The sequence below is a fragment of the Schistocerca americana genome, chromosome 9, assembly GCF_021461395.2.
Source record: "Schistocerca americana isolate TAMUIC-IGC-003095 chromosome 9, iqSchAmer2.1, whole genome shotgun sequence".
Taxonomy (NCBI): Eukaryota; Metazoa; Arthropoda; class Insecta; order Orthoptera; family Acrididae; genus Schistocerca; species Schistocerca americana.
The window spans coordinates 94,159,888-94,179,628 of record NC_060127.1 but is presented as its reverse complement, the minus strand read 5'-3'; the positions used below and the strand labels follow the sequence as shown (position 1 = coordinate 94,179,628).

General features: G+C 45.0%; 1 protein-coding gene across 1 annotated transcript; it reads left to right on the top strand.

Annotated features, from left to right (window-relative positions):
* The first annotated feature begins 694 nt into the window (after positions 1 to 694).
* LOC124551006 (cuticle protein 65-like) lies at positions 695 to 18,498 on the top strand. The gene is made up of 3 exons (XM_047125850.1): positions 695 to 847; positions 16,363 to 16,662; positions 17,822 to 18,498. The coding sequence occupies exons 1-3, from the start codon at positions 836 to 838 to the stop codon at positions 18,011 to 18,013; spliced, it is 504 nt and encodes a 167-aa protein (XP_046981806.1). The 5' UTR covers positions 695 to 835; the 3' UTR covers positions 18,014 to 18,498.
* Positions 18,499 to 19,741: the final 1,243 nt, after the last annotated feature.

Genomic DNA, 19,741 nt, shown 5'->3' with positions numbered 1-19,741 from the left:
TCAGAAATTATAATCCAATTGGCCGATAAACCACTGGGATGCGAAGGAAGACGTGGGCATAGTAACAGTCGAACGTCTGATATGTGAAGTGCAGAACAAGAAAAGAAGGAGAATTTTTTCGTTTTCGTAGATTTCGAGTACTGTTACGAGCACTTCCGTTGAATACTTTTCGCGCTTGCGGAACAGCGAGTACTTTCACACAGCACAGGCCACACTCGCACGCGAGAAAATGAATATTTCGACGGAATGAATTGCGCCAGACTTCCCTAAATTGTCAGACATTATAATCCAATAGGCCGTTAAACATCTGGAAAGCCAAGGAAGACGTGGGCACAGTAACAGTCAAGCGTCTGATATTTGAAGTGCAGAAGAAGAAAAGAAGGAGAATTTTGTTCACTTTCGTACACTTGGAGTGCTGTTACGAGCACTTCCGTTGAACACTTTTCGCGCTTTCGGAACTCAGCGGCCACACTCGTACGCACGATGCAGTTCCACAGGTGGCCGGCAGCGGCTAGCCGGCTAGAGGGCGGCTCATCCCGAGAGCGGGCTCCGCCGGAGGACCCCGCGTGTCCTTCGAGGAGCAGGTGGACGCTGGCACGGGGGGAAAGGACTGCGTGGTGACACGGCTCCTGGCCCCTCAGGATCTAGGAGAGGCCGCCAGCCGCCAGGAGGAAGGAAAGGAGAAGCAAAGGAGGGGGCGTCCGGCACTGGCGGCGGGGTGGGAGCGACGCGAGGCAGCGGCTATTGTTGCTGTCAGCGTATATAAGGCCCGCGCTGGACGCTGTCCGGCACAGTTCCTTCCAGCAGCAAGGCAACCACCACTCCAGCAGCCGCCATGAAATTCCTCGTGAGTATCTGGTCGCAGGCAGCAGCTCTAGGGTCGGTTAGGCTGAGAAGCTCCAGCGCGAGCGGGCGGACGAGATTTGGCTCTTAAACCGCTCAGTACGTGCCCAGGTGCCGACACCTCTGTGTGCGTACTGGTCTGTTTACACGCCAGTTATAGTATCGTAACCGGCCTTTCGATCACAGTATATTTCTGATGTAAGGGCCAGGTCCTGAATCACATTGTGCCAGACCGCGACTCGATCCCGGGAGCTTAGCGTGACACAGGAGAGTTACTTTACCGACTGTGCTATCTGTGGTGTCACCGTCAGACACCACACTTGCTAGGTGGTAGCCTTTAAATCGGCCGCGGTCCGCTAGTATACGTCGGACCCGCGTGTCGCCACTATCAGTGATTGCAGACCGAGCGCCGCCACACGGCAGACTCCTTAGCACTCGCCCCAGTTGTACAGCCGACTTTGCTAGCGATGGTTCACTGACTACATACGCTCTCAATTGCAGAGACGACAGATTAGCATAGCCTTCAGCTACGTCATTTGCTACGACCTAACAAGGCGCCATATTCAGTAATTAGAATGAATTCCGAACAGACAATATTGTGAATCACGTACCGTCAAGAGCGACGTTCATCATTAATGGATTAAAGTTATCGAACTAATTACGTCCGCTTTCTGAATTCTAATTCCTTGTCATGTTCCAGACCTCACGTCAGTATAGTTCTTCCTTCCTCACAGCAGCGTGCGTAAGCTAAAACGCGTGCATTTCGGCCTCCTCTAGTAACACAGTGTTGCCACTTCTGGCACAGAAATTCTCTTGCTTAGCCAGCAGGCTTGCTTATTGGTGCGATACTCCTGCAAGATAAGAAGGAGAGCTTCTGTGAAGTTTGGAACGTAGGAGATGAAGCACTGGCGGAAGTAGAGCTGTGACGAAGGCTCGTGAATCGTGCTTGGACTGCTCACTGTAGGCAAAGCTCTCAGATTCGAGTCCCGTCCGGCACACAGTTTTAGTCTGTCAGAAAGATTCAAATTGGCGCTCACTCCACTGCAGAGTGAAAATTTCATTCTCTCTGTGCGTAAGCCAGACTGTGGCTGAGCCATCAACCCGCAGTATCCAATTTTCCAGGAGTGATTGCTAGTCGGGTGAGATTCTCAAGAGAAATTTGGAAGGTAGGAGTCGAGGTACTACCGGAAGTAAAGGTGTCAGGGCAGATCACAATTCGTGCTTTGGGAGCTCAGTTAGCGGAAGACTTTAGGGCGATGGCATTTGAGGCTGACTGCAGTACAATTTTGCTGCCGCCAAATTACATTTCGCGGAAAGACCACAAAGATAAGACAAGAGAGATTAGGGCTCGTACTGAGGCATATTGGCAGTCATTTTTCCCTCGCTCTGTTTGGGAGTGGGAGAGAAGATGCTAGCTGAGGTACGAGGTACCCTCCGCCACGCACCGTATGGTGGATTGCGGAGTATGTATGTAGATGTAGATGTAGAAGTTCCTAGGTTAGAGTCCCGGTCGGCATACAGTATTAATCTGCCAGGAAGTTTCATATCAGCGCACACCCCGCTGCAAAGTGAATGTTTCTTTCATAGAACATCCTCTGGGCTTCGGCTAAGCCATGTACCCCGCGATATCCGATCTTCCAGGAATCCTAGTCCCGCAAGGTACGCGAGAGAGCCTCTGTGAATTTTGGAAGGTAGGAGCCGCAATAAGGCTGTGAGGAGGGCTCGTTAGTCTTGCTTGGGTAGCTCAGTCGGTAGAGCACTTGTCTGCGGAAAGGAAAGGTCTCGAGCTCGAGTCCTGGTCCGGCGTAGAGTTGTAATCTGTCATGAAGTTTAAATCGCTGTGCATTCCACTGAAGAGCGAACGTTCATTATTATTGACGCTCTAAAGTTTTGGCTGAAATGTATTGTCAACGAGCAAGTGGACGAGATCTGCGATGTAAACTGAGCAGTATGCGCGCACGCGCTGAATGGGTGTGCGATCATTGGGCAGTTTCGACGCCGGGTGTAGTACGTCATCCCGCCTGCGCTGCATAGCATATATCGGGCATCAGATAAGGGGAAAACTCTATTTCCTCTCTAATAAATGATGTGGCGGAAGCCTGCAGCTGTTTTGTTTGTTGTAAACTAACATTTGCTGCTGCCACTCTTCTTTTTATGCCCAACACGTTTCGGCCAATAATTGACATTATCATTGCGGCTTTTATGTATTCTTTCCCGGAACGTGTCTTGCGAAAAATTAAGAATTTGACCACTGCAGCTAACGGCATGTTATAGCAAACAGTACCGTATTGGGGAAATTATGATCGACATACACCGTGAAGAGCCCGTAGATATGCCGCGTTATTTGACCAATGGGTGTGCAGGTGTTTACCAACAGTGTATGTTCACTGACCTCTTTTACACGGCAGGTGTAACACGTTAGTCAGTCAAGTCATGAGCAACCTAATAACCAGAGCAAGTAGTACTTGGGTCAGTATCCCTCTGAATGAGCCCAAATTTCTCTGATTTTAGCCTCGTAATTATCATGCAAGATGAAATTCGGAAGGGACACTCTGTTCCTTCATCCATTTTGGGAACTAGGCTCTCAAAATGTTGTTAATAACGCTGTTCCTCGATGCTTAACGCCTTTCTTGTTACGACTGCCATTGCATCTCTGTGCCTCTCTGACACAGAGATCTTGCTACCAATGGTACTGCTCCGTCTCCTCCGTTTAGCCCAACGTGGTGAGTGTCAATAGCGAACAGTACTCAACCAAGACTTCGTGGAATGAGGAGCCTGGAAACAACCACTTTTGTGAGTACCTCAGGTATGATTACATGCTGTGGACGCACGAATAGCAGCTACGTGTATAGCAACATCAACGGCCACTGTTTTCGGACATATATTTGTGGCACACGAGTATTACCACGGCCTAAGCCTATGAAATTCGCCGAAAGCGAGGTAATCAACGTGACTCCTGTTCCCCCTCATTTGCTTCCACAAAGAAGAATGCGAGAAGAAAACAAATCAGGCTTTGTGGATGTCGTTCTCTTTACGCAGGCAAAATGCTTCCGACAATTCGTGAACTAATGCTGAATATACATTTCTTCTAGAACGCTGAAAATCGATTTTGATTATACCATTTAAAATCAATTTGTCAGAGAACTGGTAAGACAGTTCACGATAAAATGTCTGTATACCAGTTAGAAGCACACTATCAACAATATTTCAGTTTTTGTCTACTGGTGGTTCATGCAGAAGTTTGGTGCATCTCTTTAAAGAAAACTTCTCATCGATATGCGTGTATCATCATAGACGCGCAAGTCGCCCAATGTGGCGTGACAGGAAATATGACTTGCAACCCTTTTTTACGAGATAACTTAAGGGCGCAAAGAGTGGTGCTCTTACTGAACTGATGAATCTCAATAAAACATGAACCTAAACTACTGGTTACGTTAATGTTGTACTGAGGTTCATCAGGACAGTGAGAGCACCATTAACATTAAAAAATGTGGGAATGAAATGTACGAATGGCACTTACAGCCCATAGTTCTCTTCTTGTGGCTTCGGCTGTCTGGTCCAAGTCTCTTTACTGGACACCACGAAGGCACCTTCGGCGTCGATGATGATGAAACGATGGGCACGACACACCCAACCAGTCCCGAGCGGTGAAAATCTCCAACCAGCCACACTGCGATAGACAGTCGGCAACCGTAACCACAAGACCACCAGCTGGTGACGAGGGACGTGGAAAGTTAAGCAGACAAAACCACGACGAGAAAAAAATAATAAAAAATTTAAAACAGGTGGCAAACTACTGCTCATGAACCATAAATGGCGAAGATTTAGAAAAAATTAGACTTCTTAAAAACCTTTCTAGAATGTAATTATGGTTCACTACTGAACATGTACCTAAGTGGGTAGGAGGGAGAATATCCTGTTTCAGATTTCGGTCTCTGTGTGTATTACTTTCTCTGTTCAATACCAAATGTGCGTGTCATACTCACGGATTTCATGGCTGACTCGCTTTCCTACTTCATCAGAACTGTAGGAAAAAGACAAAGTGCCTTTGCTCACGCGCGCAATGTTTCGAACTGAAACGAAATAATGTCAGAATGAGATTTTCACTCTTCAGCGGAGTGTGCGCTGTTATGAAACTTACCTGGCAGATTAAAACTGTGTGCCGGACCGAGACTCGAACTCGGGACCTTTGCCTTTCGCGGGCAAGTGCTCTACCGTCTGAGCTACCCAAGAACGACTCACGCCACGTCCCCACAGCTTTAGTTCCCGGCATAGGTCCCGAGTTCGAGTCTCGAGTTTTAATCTGCCAGGAAAGTTTCACGAAATAATGTCGTTTTACATGACTTGCCACTGCATCGCTGTCGGCGTGACAAAGACGAAGCAAGGCTCTGAGTGGGAGGAAAGCAGAAATAGACAAGGACAGAGACTAACATAGCCCGGCCATACGAAATATTGTTTACCCTTTGCGGATGACGCCGGCAACACCACGGCTGTACATTGACAACTACCTGCAACAGCCTGTTCCATCAGCAATATTACCCGGCCATTCCGCAACACTGCCATGTACTGCTCCCACTTTGCAGCAATGTTGATGACAACACTATTTTATTGCCGTAAAATATGGCCCGTCTGAAAGCAGCGTGATTCTCCCAATAAATTTGCTTCTGCTGTCTTCACGACGGCTAGATTTGTCGTCGTCCCACACTAAGTCAATCTGGACTATTACTACCAGATAATTGAAGATTTGTGTATCAGCACTTTTCGGCTATCTACGTGCATTATTTTACAAATTTGTCCCAAATCGCCGCGTCACTTTTTTGTCGTGTGTTGCATTCAGATGCGAGGATGTATGATATATCTTTAGCTAGACATAATGAACCAGCTTGGATAACATTTGGCGCAGGCGTTAATTCAGTAGCCAATTAACAACAATGCTGCATCACTGGATGCTCATATACGATTACGGCAGAGTAGTTACTGGTATCTCACGAGGTTATCGGAAACAGACAATAAATATGTACAGCATATAAACAAACAAGTGTGTAGGAAGAACAGTGCTGCATAGTGCCAAAGACCCGTTTCACTGCCACAGAGGGCAATTTCAATCGCATTCGTCCGTCCGCATCGGTAAGAGCGCCGATTAAAATCACGGCATTCAGCGGAATTACTGCCGGCAGTGGAGATAGATCGGCCCGCAGATAACTGCCGAATGGAAACGGGCGCCTCGTTATGTTAGGACCGCACGGCGCGCGCTGTGTGCGGCGGTAATGCACCCGCGTTAAATGGCCCACCGCTCCCCGTAACGACTGTTTCGCCGGTGATACTGTTAGCACCTGCGTATCAGTCCATTTGGTCGGCACGCGAATTTGCCGTGCGGTGTGAAGTGCCCGCCGGTTCTGTCGGACACTTCTGGCGTGAAAGTGGTGCACTTCGTGGCGCGCCGAAACATCATATCGCTTATCATCCAGATCTGTACCAGATGTTATGTTCCACAGGGTACTATGTTAAGACCAAAACTACTTAGCTTCTTTAAAACTACCAGTCTCAGAATGTGTCACATGGCACTGTGTTAGAAGAAAAATTATTCATCTTTAAAACTGGCAGTCAGGAAACACTTTCCAGTGTACCACGATATGACAGAATTATTCGGCTTCATTAAAACTGGCGGTCTAAGGACGTGTTCGAGGGCATTATGTCATGCCCAAAGTTATTATTTATCTTCTATAACTAACGGTCCAGGCTACAACGCGAGAACCAAAATTATTTAGCTTTTTTAAAACTGGCAGTTTGAGGGTGCGTCCCAGGGTTCTGTGTTAGGCCCAAAATTATTAGTCAGTTTTATTAAAACTAGCAGTCTGAGAATATATCCCAGCGTACAATGTGAGGACCTTAGCTTTTTTAAAAACTGGCAGTCTGAGGACATGTCCCAGGGTACTGTGACACCCAAAATTATTCAGCTTCCTTAAAACTGGCACTGTGTGATGTGTCCCAAGGGACTACGTTAGGACCAGTATTATTTCTATTGTTCGTTTTAAAACTTCTAGTCTGGAGGAAGAAACTTAGGATGTAATGTCCCATCAACGAAGAAGGTTGTTAGAGATGGAGAGCGCACGTGGAACCATCACAGCATTTGCCTTGCGATTTAGAAATACTACCAAAAGCAAGATGGCCATACGGGGGATGTGAAACACTGTGGCTCTGAGCACTATGGGACTTAACATCTATGGTCATCAGTCCCCTAGAACTTAGAACTACTTAAACCTAACTAACCTAAGGACATCACACAACACCCAGCCATCACGAGGCAGAGAAAATCCCTGACCCCGCCGGGAATCGAACCCGAGAACCCGGGCGTGGGAAGCGAGAACGCTACCGCACGACGACGAGATGCGGGCTGAAACACTATGCTTTTCAATGCAAATTGGCAGATATTAAAAGTACCTGAGGCATTTGGCTGTTCATACGATGACACACAATATAGACCTTATTCTTCTTAAAGTTCGATCGAGAACAGAGATTTAAACACTGTAGACACGCATGAAAGGATAACTTCTGTTAAAACTTCGGGGCTTGGTTGACTAATCGAACTGTAAATTATTAGTGAAGAGTTTTATTCGTGGATCACGGCCTCTGAGTCAGGAAGTTTCAACAATTTTACCCACTAATTCTGAAGGCTTCATCATATTGGAAGTATAATTCTATGTCATGCCTACTAATTGTGCCACATTGGCCTGGTAAGAAAGTAATACACTTTATAGAAGAGAAACTCCTTGTTTTCTGCCACACCAAAGTTCGCTTTCGTAGCTTCCGATGTTCCCCAGGGGACTACTTTGGGATTAGTAACATTAATTTGCATCTTTCAAAACTGTCAGAATGAAAGAAGGAACATTAGGACTCCACGTCCCCATAGGTCGTTAGTGTACTCTCAAAAGAACTATCCCTTAATTTTGCCTTGCCGTATTGAAAATACTTAATTGTGGTTGATGCGGGTATTTTACCTGCCTTCCTCCAGAAGACGAGTCCTGTGTTTGCGCCTAACTTCTTAGGTCAAACTGGCAGCTGAGTCTTTAGACTGTTCGCAAGATGAGTTCTTTGATTAACATGCATCTGAGGTCAGATTCATTAAGGATAATGTTCCACTATTCTGTAGGAAGTAGCAGACAGTTCTGAACTAAGAAAAGGTGCAGATTAGTTCTTTTCAGCTATGAAAAACAAGAAAGTAGCTCCCAAATACGAAGATAATGAATCGAAATTTGTGTAAGCGATTCCACAGATGTTAAGTAAGTGCACAGCTGGGTACGATCTTCGATGATACATATCAAGATAACGATAGATTTCGTATGGCTGCTCAGGATATCCGGCCGCGATGGCCGAGTGGTTCTAGGTGCTTCAGTCCGGTACCGCGCGACTGCTACGGTCGCAGGTTCTAATCCAGCCTTGGGCATGGATGTGTGTGATGTCCTTAGGTTAGTTAGGTTTAAGTAGTTCTAAGTTCTAGGGGACTCATGACATGCTAAGTCCCATAGTGCTCAGAGACGTTTGAACTATTTGAACATACTCAGGATACAGCTCCGGTATTTTCAAATTACAATGCACCTACCACGATGGAGTCTGTGCTGGCCGAAATCGTAGTAATGTTACAAAAATAAATATTACGAACTTTTGTCAACCAGAGCAGGAGATCAATTGTTCGCGGATCTATAGGCTGCGTCAGTCGTTGAAATGACCACCATTGCTGGCATTTGTTGGTGGTATCCAAGAAAATGAACCGTAGATACCTCGGTTCGTAGAGCGTTTAATGGAGCGTGGGTCGGAACAGAGCAATCTGCACTCTCGAAAGCTCAAGCGTGAAGGTAGGGTTCATGGGGACAGTGAAGTCTGATCGGCCTGACACACAATTCTGCATAGTGTTCTCCACTCTGTGATACGTTATAAACTAAGTTCAAAGAAACCACACACGTGGAGAACGTATTGTCCTTACCGCACTTTATCAATTCCCTTGTGATCCAGTTCGTCTCCTTGAAACCTTCCTCTTCGTACACATTCTTTTATTGGTTTCATTTCTGTTGGTTTCCCTTGATTCTTCAGTTTCCATTCTTTCTTCTTAGTCCTTTCCCAGTCTGATATGGTTCACGCTAAAAATTTCCGGTATTCCATCTCATTTAGCTTCTTATCTTCTTTCGTTCGTTCATAGTCATGCTCTTATTCGTTCTGTTTGTTCGCTTTCGTTGTTCAATTTATTTTCCCTCTTCTTCTCATTCCCTTCTCTGACGTTTCTCCTAATTTACTGTGCTGTATCACATTTTTGCACTTAGTTCGCTTCCTCATAAATATGCTTCTATTCGTCCTTTTTTCTTTTGGTTCCTCTTAATTCTCCAATTTCCTTCCTCTCCTTTTCTCTTTCTTTCTTAGGTCTTACACGATTCATGTCTCAGAGATTCCTATGTTCCATCTTATGTTCCTTCCCACCTTCATCCTCTCCTTCATATACATATTTCCACTCGTCCTCTCTTAGTTCTCCGACTTCCTTTGTGTCTTTTTCTGTTTAGTCTTGATTTTCCTAACATTACACTTACATTCTCCCTTCTCCCGTACTTTTATCACGTCACAGATGTTTCTCTTCGCCCTTTCTCCTATGACGCCCTCATTTAACTGAATTCCATTCTTCCTCGTGCTATTGTGATTGAGCTTTCCTGCAGTTTACCAGAATAATTTCCCACAAATGCCACATGAATCGATTGGCGAATGTAAAAACATTCATCTTCTTACGATATTAACGAAATGACTTTGTATTACTGACAGCACAAAACAACGTCTGCTATTGTCTTGACAACATGTAACAAATTTGTAGCTCCTAATAACCGAGATACGACGACATTTCGCATATGAGAGTCTTCATTACTAGAAAAGTTACTTCCCTTCCCCGTTGACATTCTTGTCAAGATCAAGCCCATGCTAGACTCCTAATGGCGAAGATATCGACGCATACCGGATTTCTAGTACTGCCACTAGAAGCTGAGGATGATTATTATACGCAGAAACTCAGCGCCTTTACTACTATCTCCGCGCTAGTTCATGGCAGCACCTCCACTGTGAACCGAATGCGCAGTGGTTTGAGTCACGCGAAGATGACGCTGAGAATGCCATTTATCTCTTCAGAAGAAACGGCTCGCTGCTGCCTCGCTGGCAGGGCAGGAAGCGGGCAGTGCGTAACTGTGCGTTACGTCAGACACGCAGAGGTCGCCGGGAAGACTTTCTTTTGGCGGCTCGGCCCAAACAACACCAGTGCCGGAATGAGTCTCTCTCTCCGCAGCGCTTGCCTCCGCCGTTGTGAAACTTGGTAATAGGCTAAAATTCTGTTCTAATTTCTGTTCCGCGACCAGGTCTTGCGGATAAAGCTCCTAGTGAGAGTTTCCTCCATTCTACAAAACCCCATTGTAGCCATCAGCAATACTGACCTCTGTGTGTGGAGCAATAATGACGAAGTCTTCTCGGATAACCAGTTGAGTCGTGGCGTCATGTTGTCGCAACGTTTCGACGTGTTTCCTATTCGTCATCTTCAAGTGAAGCGTCACGGTCATAACCAGTTCGTTCCTTTATAGCCTTTGACAGCAGACAGGCGGTCTTAGGGATTCCCGGTAGGGGAAAACCTAAAGAGGTAATCTACATCGCAACAAATATTTATGTATTCTGGTAGCTTGTTTCAGTCAAGAGTAACAATTTTGAGACAACTAATTCTTTGGTGACGCGCAGAGCCTATACACGGAGCTGTTGTATGTTCCAAGAGGTACCAATCAAAAGCTGATTATTCAAAAATGGTTCAAATGGTTCTGGACTTAACATCTGAGAACTTAGAACTACTTAAACCTAACTAACCTAAGGACAACACACACATCCATGCCCGTAGCAGGATTCGAAGCTGCGACCGTAGCAGCAGCGCGGTTCCGGACTGCAGCGTCTAGAACCGCTCGGCCACAATGGCCGGCAGCTGATTATTCTCAGTTTATATTCTGTACTCATGCGGCTGTACATTCCATTCAACAGGTCCTGTAGTTCTTCCTCAGTATCAGTGAGGATGGCAAAGTCGTCAGCATATCTTATCACTGGTATCCGTACACCCTAAATTTTAATCCCACTCCTCAACTGATCTTTTATTTCGGACATTGATTTTTAGACGTACAGACTGAACAGTAGCGGCGTACGATTACGTGCCTGTCTTATATCACTTAATTCGAGAACTTCGCTCTTAAACTTCCTGGCAGATTAAAACTGTGTACCGGAGTGAGATTCGAGCTCGGGACCTTTACCGTTCGTGGGCAAGTGCTCTACCATCTGAGCTACCCGACTAACTTCTGGCGGTACCTCGTCTCCTATCTTCCAATCCTTACGGAAGCTCTCCTGCGAACCATTCTGGAAACTTCGTTCTTGTCTTCCATTATTATGAGATGAAGTTGCTGGGTAGGTTTATTCGTCTGTCGTTGCAGTACCAGTAATACTTAGCACGATTCACCATCTCGTAATGAAGCAGTGCTTCTTAGTGCCATGTAAGAACTTCCGAGCTGACGCAAAGAAATAGCTCGAGTGCTCCTTAAAATGTCATGATATGCTATTGGTACCTCTCCCGTTCGACAGACGCACTAAATTTGGCATGAAGTAAGTGCACTGACTATTTAATCGTGGCTGGCATCTTTAATCTGACGGACAGTGCATTTTGCGTGCACCGCCAGGTAATTCGATCTAGGAACAACCGTCGAAGTTCAGAAAGCGTACCTTACCACTGACTGGACATCCTATCAAAAACTGATACATTTGACTTTCTCCGTCACTTCATCATATTAACTCACAGTTGCGAAGTGTGATACGATCCGCATCTATTTCTTCTCTTCGTGGATTCGGTGATTTCACCTCTTCGGATCAAAAGGACGCAGTTATCACGTCCATGGTCTTCGCCTGCGTCTTGTCGTTCAAAATTTACCGCCAAGGCTTTGATTTTGAAGTCCATTTTCATGCATTCTGTCTACTTGTTCCCGCTGTCTGTAACTGTTTTGCGTGTATTGTCTTGTGCACTGAATCAACTTGTAAGTCATTTCTAGCGCATTCGTTTGTCAGAAGCGATCTTTTCTTGTGCACGCTTTAACAGTACGGAGAAATCTCACTTCCACAGCCTGGACCTCGCTCACATCCTATTGTACGAAAACCCAGCTTTCAGATAGGTGGATCATAGTAGGTATTACCATGACTTTGCAAAATATCGTTGTGTCTTTCCTGACTTGTTTTTGTAGCGCACTTCTAACTGTTCCACAGATTGGGTTAAATTTTAGCTTATTATCAATTGCGCTGTCGAAATTTGGTCCTCTGCCACAGGCGAGATCTTGAAAGTGAGTTACCTGTTCCAATTCTACGTTATTAGGTATAATTCTAGGTCTTCTAGGAGATTTTCCTTTGAGTCTGTAACCTCTGATTTAGTAACGGAAATCCGCTTGCTATATTTAGAAGCCCACAGATTAAGGTGACAGTCGGCTCTTTGTAGATTACCTCAATTTTTTTGAATAATTATTTGATCATATGCGTGTACCAGAGTATTAAAACATTCTTCCCTTTTGATCTTTCTGCTGTAAGTGATATTTTGTTTCCAAGGCCTGATTAGGTCATCTTTGTAGACGCTGAGTAGAGTTTGAGACAGGTCACAACCTTATCTAACTCCATGTATTGTTAATTTGTTTAGACAATGCCTCCATCTAAAGAGCTTTTACAGAGTTAATAAGATTAGTTCACATGTATCTTTTGTCATAATTTCCCACATTAAGCGTCTACTGACTTTGTAAAAAGGTTTTTCATAATCTGTAAATGCTATGTGCTTCTTTAATTTCTTTCCTTTTATCTACCAGCTATTGACTAGAAGCAGTGCAGAATCGTCCTTTCTTTAAACCTATTTTGTTTGTCTAATAAAATAATAAGGGAGATAGGGATGCAGTCTCCTATTTATGAAAATCTATAGATTTTACTCACCGTCTTAAAGCCGCTAATATTGATGTACAATTTTTTGCGTCGCTTCTGTTGCCTTTCTTTAAAATGACCGAGGGAGTTGGCGCAGTGGACCTTGCATTCCGGAGGACGACGGTTCAAATCCCCGACCTGCCATCCAGACTTGTGTTACGTGATTTTCGTCAGTGTCGAAATGGTTTCTTTGAAAGGGCATTGCCTGTATGCTTCTCCATCTTTTCGTAATCCTAGCGTGTGCTTCGTCTCTAATGACCACGCTGTTGCAGGGACGTTAAACTCTGAATCGTCTTTCCCTCTTTCCCTCCTTGAATATGGAGCTGAAGTTTTCTCCGTCACGAACCTTATTTGTTAAAATGAAATAACCTAATGTCACGAGATAGAAAGAGATCAACCACAACAAATGGGGAATCGAAGGCAATATCTTCTGAGTTACTCGGTCGCGTCCAGTTCCACTTCAGTTCCTTCCGCCCGATCGACATTTTGACCCTTCTGCTAGGTACTTTTCAGGACGTCCTGGTGTTCACGGTGAGCTGAAGACTGATATATAAGACGCGACACGAAGCCACCCATTTCATGTCCGTCTCTAATCTGAGCAGCCTCTCATTTCGTTTCTAGTGCCACATTCTTGTGAAAGATTAATGCAGGCCGCGTGGGTTGGGTCGCTACGAGTCGCCTTCCCTTCACTTCCTGGCCGTCCCTGCGAAGCGAATTACCGCGGTGTTGGTATTCACTGCACGCGGGCTTCAGTCAGTGTGTCCACTTTCGCGCTGGCCACAGTCTTATGGTACCATGTTATAGGAACATCTGACTGTCTGCCACAGGGGGAAAAGAGTTTCTTTTACTTTTTGCAGACTAGCATGATACGATTTTCAATGGACATGCAGTGAAGTAGGAGTGGTCGTCGTGTGTTCAAAATGCTCAAATGGCTCTGAGCACTATGGGACTTAACGTCTGAGGTCATCAGTCCCCTACAACTTGGAACTACTTAAACCTAACTAACCTAAGGACATCACACACATCCATGCCCGAGGCAGGATTCGAACCTGCGACCGTAGCAGTCTAGCGGTTCCGGACTGAAGGGACTAGAACCGCTCGGCCACAGCGGCCGGCTGTCGTCATGTGTACGTTTGATGATGATGATGTTGTTTCGTTTGTAGGACGCTGAACTGTGCAGTCATCAGCGCCCGTACACATTCCTAATCTGTACACAGTCCATCATAGCCACTTACATGAATGATGATGGAATGATGAGGACCATACAAACACTCAGTTCCCGGGCGGAGAAAATACGCAACCCGGCCGGGAATCGAATCCGGGACCCCATGATCCAGAGGTAGCAACGCTAGCCACTAGACCGCGAGCTGCGTAGGTGAACGTTCGAGACCAGTAGTTACGTCTCAGAGAAATTAGACCAAAACGGAAAAGCAGGACAATGCGTCCAATATGAGTTGACGGGAACCTGCCGCAATGGCTGTAGGACGAAGTTAAGGATCCCAGGAAGGAACGAAGGTAGACTCTTATGCCTCGTCTACGTCGAGTTTGTTAGAGATGAGACACCTCCACTTATTGGTTAAGGCCGAGGAAATAAATCGGCTGTGGCATTGTTCTAGGAATATAGTGGCTAGAGTGTCAACATTTCACTGCGCTGGTTGTAAGCCCTGTCTAGACTTTAGCATGAGTTGTTGCAGTCTCCATTTTCTTGTGTATGAAAATTGCTAGCTGTAGCCTGTGCCTCATTGTTGTAACTGGATATATTATGTATGGCTGTGTAATAGCACAACATCGTTAGAAAAAGACATGCGTTCAGACTTCTGAGGTTGTTGCTCAAGGTTGACAGATTATCCATCTCATAGTGAATATTAATGGTTAGAGTATCCTTCCATTCTTCCAGAAAATTTGAGTCGTATTTGAGAAAGTCGCCATGTATGTAGTGTGTTAGTCTCAGTTGTCAAGCAATGCTTCTTTTTAATCACACAAGTAGGAGGGAGTACTTTGTTCACAGTGAACGACCAAAAAAATCAGTTTTCCGTCACGTAGTAATGAAGAGCTGACAGGTGCACTACATCCCTTTTTTTTGTATAGTATTCATGTGGTTGGAGATTTGCGTTTTGCGTTGTGATGAATATAACACACTGACGAGACGTGTCTGCCATTGTTAAGATTAATAGAGGTTACAGTATTCTTCGTTGTGGAACGCGCCAAATTTCAGCCATGCTTAGGAAACGTCATGGAGCATATTGAATATTGGCCTTACCTGCCAAGTAATGCTTATATCTAGTTGTATATTTAGGAGCGGCTGCCATGTCCTCACGTCTAGTCAAAAACAGACCAAAAGAACAGTTTTTCCATAATGAAATGAACAGTTTATTTGTGCACCATGTTTTTTGTGTTTCTATACCATTGGTACGGTTGGAGCCTTGTGTGACGGGGGGTGTACCATAGTGCCAATAAGTTTCGAAAATCAGACGTCCGGTACTGTTATAGGTACAACTCTTCTTGTGGGACATACGAACTTTCATATTTGCGAAACATTCGTGTTGGCCTTAACTAGCAAACAACTCGTGTATCTGGGAGCACGTGCCATATTTCGTCAGTACACAAAGACGGATCACAAAGAACACTTCCATAATGTAGTAACAAAGTCTACTTTTATACCAGGCTGGGAGCCGTACAGTTTGCGTAGTATTTTTATCTCGTGAGAGGTGTAACATAGTAAACCAATGACATAGAAACGAATGACCATTAAGACCTTAGCACATCAAGTTCCCGCGACTGAAGGGAACAGAACTTGCCACAGCATTCTTCCTTGTAGGACGCACGCAAAATTTCTTCCATACTTGGGAAATATTTGTCGAACACTTTGCGAAAAATGAAATGTGTATGAAATCTTATGGCACTTAACTGCTAAGGTCATCAGTCCCTAAGCTTACACACTACTTAACCTAAATTATCCTAAGGACAAACACACACACCGATGTCCGAGGACAGACTCGAATCTCCGCCGGTACCAGCCGCACAGTCCATGACTGCAGCGCATCAGACCGTTCGGCCAATCCCGCGCGGCGAACACTTTGCGTTTTGGATTTAGCTGTCAAGGAGTTGTCATCTGTCTGGCATGGTGCACAGCAATCTGACTGTCAAGTAACTAACACAAAAACACTTTAACATAACGTAATAAGAAGCATTTACTTGTCCAGCGGGTTTCGAGATTTGTTTGTGGAATGAGGGCTATTTACAGAAGCACAGATATCATTTTGGCCCTGAGCTGTCCCCCATTCTGCTTGTTTCGTGTTTTGCGAGGACTCACCACACGCATATAGTTTTGGTCTTAGCTCGCAGGAAATGTTTCTTAATAATCACTAATCTGAGAGTGTCAGTCAACAACGAACGAATTGTTAAGATCTTTTTACATAGTGAAGTAAGCAAGGTTTGCAGTGAGCCACAGGCTTCAAACTTTTGTGTCGTAATGGGGGTGTGATGCAAGCAGAGATAGTGACGAGGCGTTTCGGCCGGCAGGTGTCCGCCATCGTCCTGGCCCTGGCCGTGAGTGCCTTCGCCGAAGAGCAGGCCGCCGACGAGAAGAAGCAGGAGAAGCGAGGCCTGCTGGGTCTGGGATACGGAGGCTACGGATACGGAGGCTACGGACACGGTCTGGGATACGGACTGGGATACGGCCACGGCCTCGCCTACGCCGCCGCCCCTGCCGTCGTCGCCGCCCCCGCAGTCGCCAAGGTCGCCGCCCCCATCAGCTACGGATACAGCCACGGCCTGGGATATGCCGCCCCCGCTGTGGTCGCAGCTCCAGCTGTCGCCAAGGTATGCATGTGACTACTTTGAATGTCGTCCTACTACTGTCTTGTCCAGCACAAGATCTTCTGAATACTCTGATTTCACGGTGATTAAATATTGACAAAGTCGTTATCAAGCGCCAAACTTCTTCACTGCTACGCAATTCAAACCGTCTGCTGGGATTTTCTTCGCGATTCCCACTGATGACCCTGAATGACTGAGTAAATTGTCCAGATATCCAGGGATACCAGTGGGAATCTTAAAGAAAATTCCAGGAGACGAATTGAAATGCATAGCAGTGAAAGAGCTTGAAGAGGAATTTGACCACATAGCGATTCAGAAGACAAAGTAGTATGCCGTGTACGTATAGATGCAGAGCTGTGGCCTCTCATGTGTGATGTACCACAGAACTAATAGACAGTATTGATCATAATAATCATCTCTACCTTCGCTCTGTGCTCAAAAGTGACAAGTTAGCTTTATATGCTTGAGAAAAACTGGGCCAAGTATAGGAGCCTGAGAACTACCCCAAGTTAAAAAGTACAAACCAGAATGAATTCCATTCCTTATCTTCCACAGAGCTCTCCAAAGTCAAAAGTCATTCATATATGCTTGAAGAAAAAGACCTAAGAGGAATAGAAGAAGGTAGAAAGTCCACTGTGCTCTCCAAAGAAGTTGCTAATGTATGCTCAGAGAAAAAGATTAGATCAGGTACTGAACCCTGAGAACTACATAAAGTTACAGAACCAAAGATAGAAAGAAGTCAGTTCCATGTCGCCTGCTAGGCTGTCCAGAATCACAAGTCATTTACGTATGCTTGGAAGAAAAGGGTAGACCATGTATTGAACCCTGAGGAACAGCTCAATTTAGAGACGCCAACTTAGGAAGAAATCTTTTTCTTACTCTCCGCTGTACTATCCAAAGCGTCAAGCCATTTACATACATTTGGAAAAAGTTTGGACCAAGTATGAAACCCTGAGGAACATCCCAAGTCACAGTGCCCCAGCTACAGATAAGTTCTTTCCTTATAACGTAACAGTTCTCCTCTCGCCTAACACAGCTCTGTTTTCTCCAGCATTAAACAGAAGTGGATCAGATTGTCCAAATACGTAACTTCGCTCTTTGGCAAGCTAAACTCAAGTCAGTACACCTTTGTGTACTAACATTCTGCGTCTTATTGTTCCAGGTGGCCTACGCTGCCCCCGCAGTGAGCTACGCTAAGGTGGCCGCACCCGCCATCTCGTATGCTGCCCCCGCTCTGGGCTACGGATATGGATACGGCCACGGACTGGGATATGGAGGCTACGGATATGCCGCCCCCGCCATCGCCAAGGTCGGCTACGCAGGTCTGGGATACGGCTACCACGGATGGCATTAAGCTTCACCTCGTCCGACATCAAACCAACACGGCCGGACACCCTTCTTCACTCGCACTCACCCTAGCACCAGCATGAAAGACGCCAGGAGCTATACCTATGGTGGACAGTTGCCCCTCCGCACGCAGAAGATCTGAAGATAACCCAGTTCTCCTCTCGCCTACCACCCCTCTGTTTTCTCTAGCATTAAACAGAACTGGATCAGGCTGTCCAAACACAGAAGTTCGCTCCTTGGCAAGCTAAACTCGACTCAACGCTCCTTTGTATCCCCCTCTTCAACTCATCACGTTTTCCTGATTATTATGTCACTTCACTACCACTTCATACCACTGCCTAGATTCGACTCTTTGGCAGTTCTACGTGCAATATGTTTGTCTGTAATTTATTGTAATATTGACTGATGTGAAGGAAGAAAATCTGATGGATTTTGACTCTGTACGATATAAAGGTCATGAGTTTGGAATAAAATATTTGTAAATCATCATTATTTAGTCTCAAGCCGCCTTTTCTTTCTGGAAACTATTATGTGCTTACTTCCTGGACTGGTCCTATTACATCATCAGTCTCCTTCTCCTCCTCCTCATCCTCATCAACTGTTCCACATTCACTGCAGTATAAACGCCCCTATTGAATATCCATTTATTCTAGCTTCTTCATTCAGTTAGTTAGTTGCATGTTACATAGGTCACAAACATGAACTATGTGTATCGAAACGACTAGGAACGAATAACTTTCTACAGTTTGTACACGTGATCTGGTTGACTCCTTGACATCATTTTTGTTTTTCATTAAACATCTTAAGTTATTTAAAAGGAGACATTTGGGAAGTTTATGTTTCAGCATCAGGTCCCACAGCTTGTATCATTAGAGCTACAGACGTATTACTGAGTACTTTGTTTAGTAAGAAAAGAAAAAGGAATAGTTAAACTCTAGGAAACTAAATTACATATCAAGATAATTTTTATGCACAACTGCATGTTGTGAATACAATACATAGTAACTCCTCAACAGTGAAAGACTGAGAGCGAGGAACTAGGAGACGATGTGCCAGGCTAGGAGAATATGTACATCAAAGAAACAAATTAGTTTAATTTTCAAAGCCAGTACCGCACCAAAACAATAAAATCTGCGCTAGTTTATTCCTGTAAGGCGAGGAGTTAATCACGTGCCAAAGTGACACTTTGAGAAGTTATAACAACATATTTTAACGCATGCAATATGCAATCTGGTGTCAGCCCCTGTCACCAACACTAAATGTGCACTCTGCCTGGCAAATTAGGAAATTCCCTCTAGTAAACTATCCTGACGTGGTAACTACAACATCTTCACACAATTCTCATTAGACTTGGAAAAGAGCAAAAAATACACAATAATATATAAAAAGAGACGCTTCAGGTTACACGTAGAACATGTAAAACCCTAAGCTTTTCAGAGCTCAGATTAAGTATTTATGAAAATCTGCCAACATTTAAATGGAAGAACCATAAACATTTCAAAACCATAGGACAGGAAATAATACCGATAACAAGGCATACTTAACACATTATTTGGCGTTGAATACGTACAGTAAAACCCGTTAATTCAGTTTCCGACAGTCCGGTACTTTCAATAATCTGGCTCCGCTTCATACATGTGGAATATTTTGGACTTTTCAGTGGAATCTGCTCCAGACTGGCTGCGGTCAACAATTTAGAGTCGTGTAGTGCCAATAACAGATTCATTCACCTATG

What these genes read in the sequence shown, in the direction of transcription:
- LOC124551006 (XM_047125850.1), top strand. An exon ending in CAGCTCCAGCTGTCGCCAAG is followed by an intron (nt 16,663 to 17,821) that starts GTATGCATGTGA and finishes TTATTGTTCCAG; the next exon opens with GTGGCCTACGCTGCCCCCGC.